The sequence below is a fragment of the Rhincodon typus genome, chromosome 2 (assembly GCF_021869965.1).
Source record: "Rhincodon typus isolate 14 chromosome 2, sRhiTyp1.1, whole genome shotgun sequence".
Taxonomy (NCBI): domain Eukaryota; kingdom Metazoa; phylum Chordata; class Chondrichthyes; order Orectolobiformes; family Rhincodontidae; genus Rhincodon; species Rhincodon typus.
Window position 1 is genome coordinate 7,437,075 of NC_063333.1, and position 2,491 is coordinate 7,439,565.

Genomic DNA, 2,491 nt, shown 5'->3' on the forward strand with positions numbered 1-2,491 from the left:
AGGTATAGCCCTGTTTGTCAGTGCTCCTGTATTTGCAAGCATTAGGATTCTTGTGGTGCTGTGCTAGTTTCCCAACCTCTGAGCCAGGACAGCTGGGTTCATGCACTACCTGCTCTAGTCGTGTACAATAACGTCTCTGAACAGGTTGGTTTGAAAATACCTGCAACAAATGCATTATGGATCTAGACATGTTGATGATTGAGCACAACCTATTATAAAGGGAGGTCACGCCGCTAACGATAATGTTGTCTGAAAGAAAATGATCGAACACCAACAGGTACACGCCCCAGCAATCAGCTGGGGCAGTTCTGACTTCAAAAAAAGTTCCAACTAGTCTTCTGGAAAAGCACCGCAGGTCTGGCAGCACCTGGGAAGTAAAAAACAGAGTGAACGTTTCGGGTTCGGTGACCCTTCCTCAGAACGGATTTTATTCCTGATTTACAGCATCCGCAGTTCTTTCGATTTTTATTCCAACTAGTCTTTGGTGGCTCTCCCACCATAGTACATACGAACCAGATGCACAAACCCAACCCTTGTGCTTCTTTTAAATCTACCAGCTGGATAATCAGAATAGATCTTTTAAAGGCTCATATCGAGGAGGCTGTGAAAGTCAATAGACGACTCTTTAAAGTGGCAGCACAAGCATGAAAGGTGAATGGCCTCCTCCTGTGCAGTATCATTTAATGATGTAGATCAGATTTTCAGGGTCAAGCAGCGAGCAGCATTACAAATCCAATCTGCGTTCCCTCCATTCCAACACAAAGATATCTGATAAATACAGCAAAAACATGCTTTTCTTCCCCCGGGGAGGTGGGGGGAGGGGTAGGCGATTGGACTCCCGTGACAGAGAGCTTGTGATCTGTCCCATCGCAGTGAGGGAGAAAGGGAAAACATGAAAAAAAAACTGTTAAGAATCTAAAAGACTGACTTGCCAGGCGGGGTGCTGGTCACTTACTGTCCTATAGACTTGTTTAGCAAAAGGAACGATACATTTGTAAAACACAGACACGCAAAGCGAATTCTAACGTAGGGAATATCTAAACGTTATCCCTGAAAGTAGCAGTGTGCCAAAACAGTGGAGCTGCACGTTAATCAGGCTTTCACAATGTCTCTACTGCACTAATGAAAAACACTGGTATTCTGACATATTTCTGTAAACATATGCACACATTTCCACGCCCTAGGAGACGGCAGGGCGACTTTTTTAAAACAAAAATCATTCATGGCACATGGGCGTTGCTGGCTGAGCCAACACTTATCGCTCATCCCCTGTTGCCCTCGAGAAGGAAACCTTCTTGAACCGCCACAGTCCATTCGGTCCTGATAATAGGATCTTTTACCTGAGACATGCATGTCAACTTCGAGAGAGAGAGTGTGCGCGCACCAGATCTGGGTTGTGCTCTAAGTGACAGAGACATAACAGAGATGCTGCCTGGCTTGCTGTCTTCTTCCAGCCTCCTGTTTGTCTACATTATATACTTCACACAGCACGACTTAGAGGGAAAAAAAACTGATAACTCAGCCGGGCTGGTGGTGCGGCAAATGTCAGTGATCTTGCTGGCCTCGTTATCATTGGAATATTCCACGCCATTTCCCTTGAATTGATAAATTTCAAACCAGAAAACCCATCATTACTGTGCTTTACCAACCAGCCCCTGTAGTTTATTTAAATACCTAGTAAAGAAAAACCTACCATTCTCCACTCCATTGCAGTCCTGCATCTCGGATTCCTCTCGCCAGACTATGTGAGTTTTTCTTTATAAACAGGAATCCACTTTGAAAATGCGCGGATCTGAAGCTTTCCCCCCAAGACCCAGCGATGAGGACAGAAAATCAACCGTCCCTTTGTAAAGCCTGCACACACACCCTTACTCACTGTCAGCGCTATACCTTGTAATAGTCAGCCCGCCCCCTTAGCCACTCGGCCCCTCCTCGCCTGTCTATCACTCACTCGCCACGCGTTGGGAAATCTTCCAAAAGGCACCACACCCCCTCCCTCCACCTTTCAAAGACCAAACCTCAGCTGCGGGAGAATAAATAATTTCAAATACATGTCATGCATAGAGACGGAATTCACCGTTCGTTTAAAACAAAACGAAGTGTAAGGAATATTTACTTGGCCGTGCAAATGTCTGTCCTTTAGCCCAGAGGCGAACCCGGCGAGCGGCGAAATAAGATTTCATTGTCATCAATCCAACATCCTCCTTCTTCTCAATGCCTATTGCCAGCTAGAATGTTAACAATGCACAATTTAACAGCAGCGTAGGGCAGTAAAAATAATGTGGAAACTGTCAATAATTGTGTGTTTTTTTCCACCACTGGACGGATGTGTGTTTCCGGCCGGGCTAGCATTTATTGTCCATCCTTAATTGCCCCCAGAGAAGGTGGTGGTGAGCCGCCTTGCTCGCTCTCTCAGTCCGTGGTGTAGGGACAGTCAGTTTCAGTGAAGGATAGGGTGATATAAGTTCCAAGGCTGAATGTGATGGAACCA

The 2,491-nt window shown here is 45.8% G+C and overlaps 1 protein-coding gene across 3 annotated transcripts in view; it reads right to left on the reverse strand.

The window, feature by feature from the left end:
• The window catches only part of plcd1a (phospholipase C, delta 1a), a 142,736-nt gene extending 140,546 nt beyond the window's left edge, over window positions 1–2,190 (reverse strand). The window contains exon 1 of one of the 3 annotated variants that reach the window (XM_048614600.1): window positions 2,117–2,190. In XM_048614600.1, the coding sequence (XP_048470557.1) occupies window positions 2,117–2,189 (73 nt within the window). In that variant the 5' untranslated portion in view covers window position 2,190. Of the gene's footprint in view, window positions 1–1,340; window positions 1,437–1,693; window positions 1,898–2,116 lie in introns of those variants that run through there. The other 2 variants (XM_048614602.1, XM_048614605.1) reach the window with 2 other exon arrangements.
• Window positions 2,191–2,491: the final 301 nt, after the last annotated feature.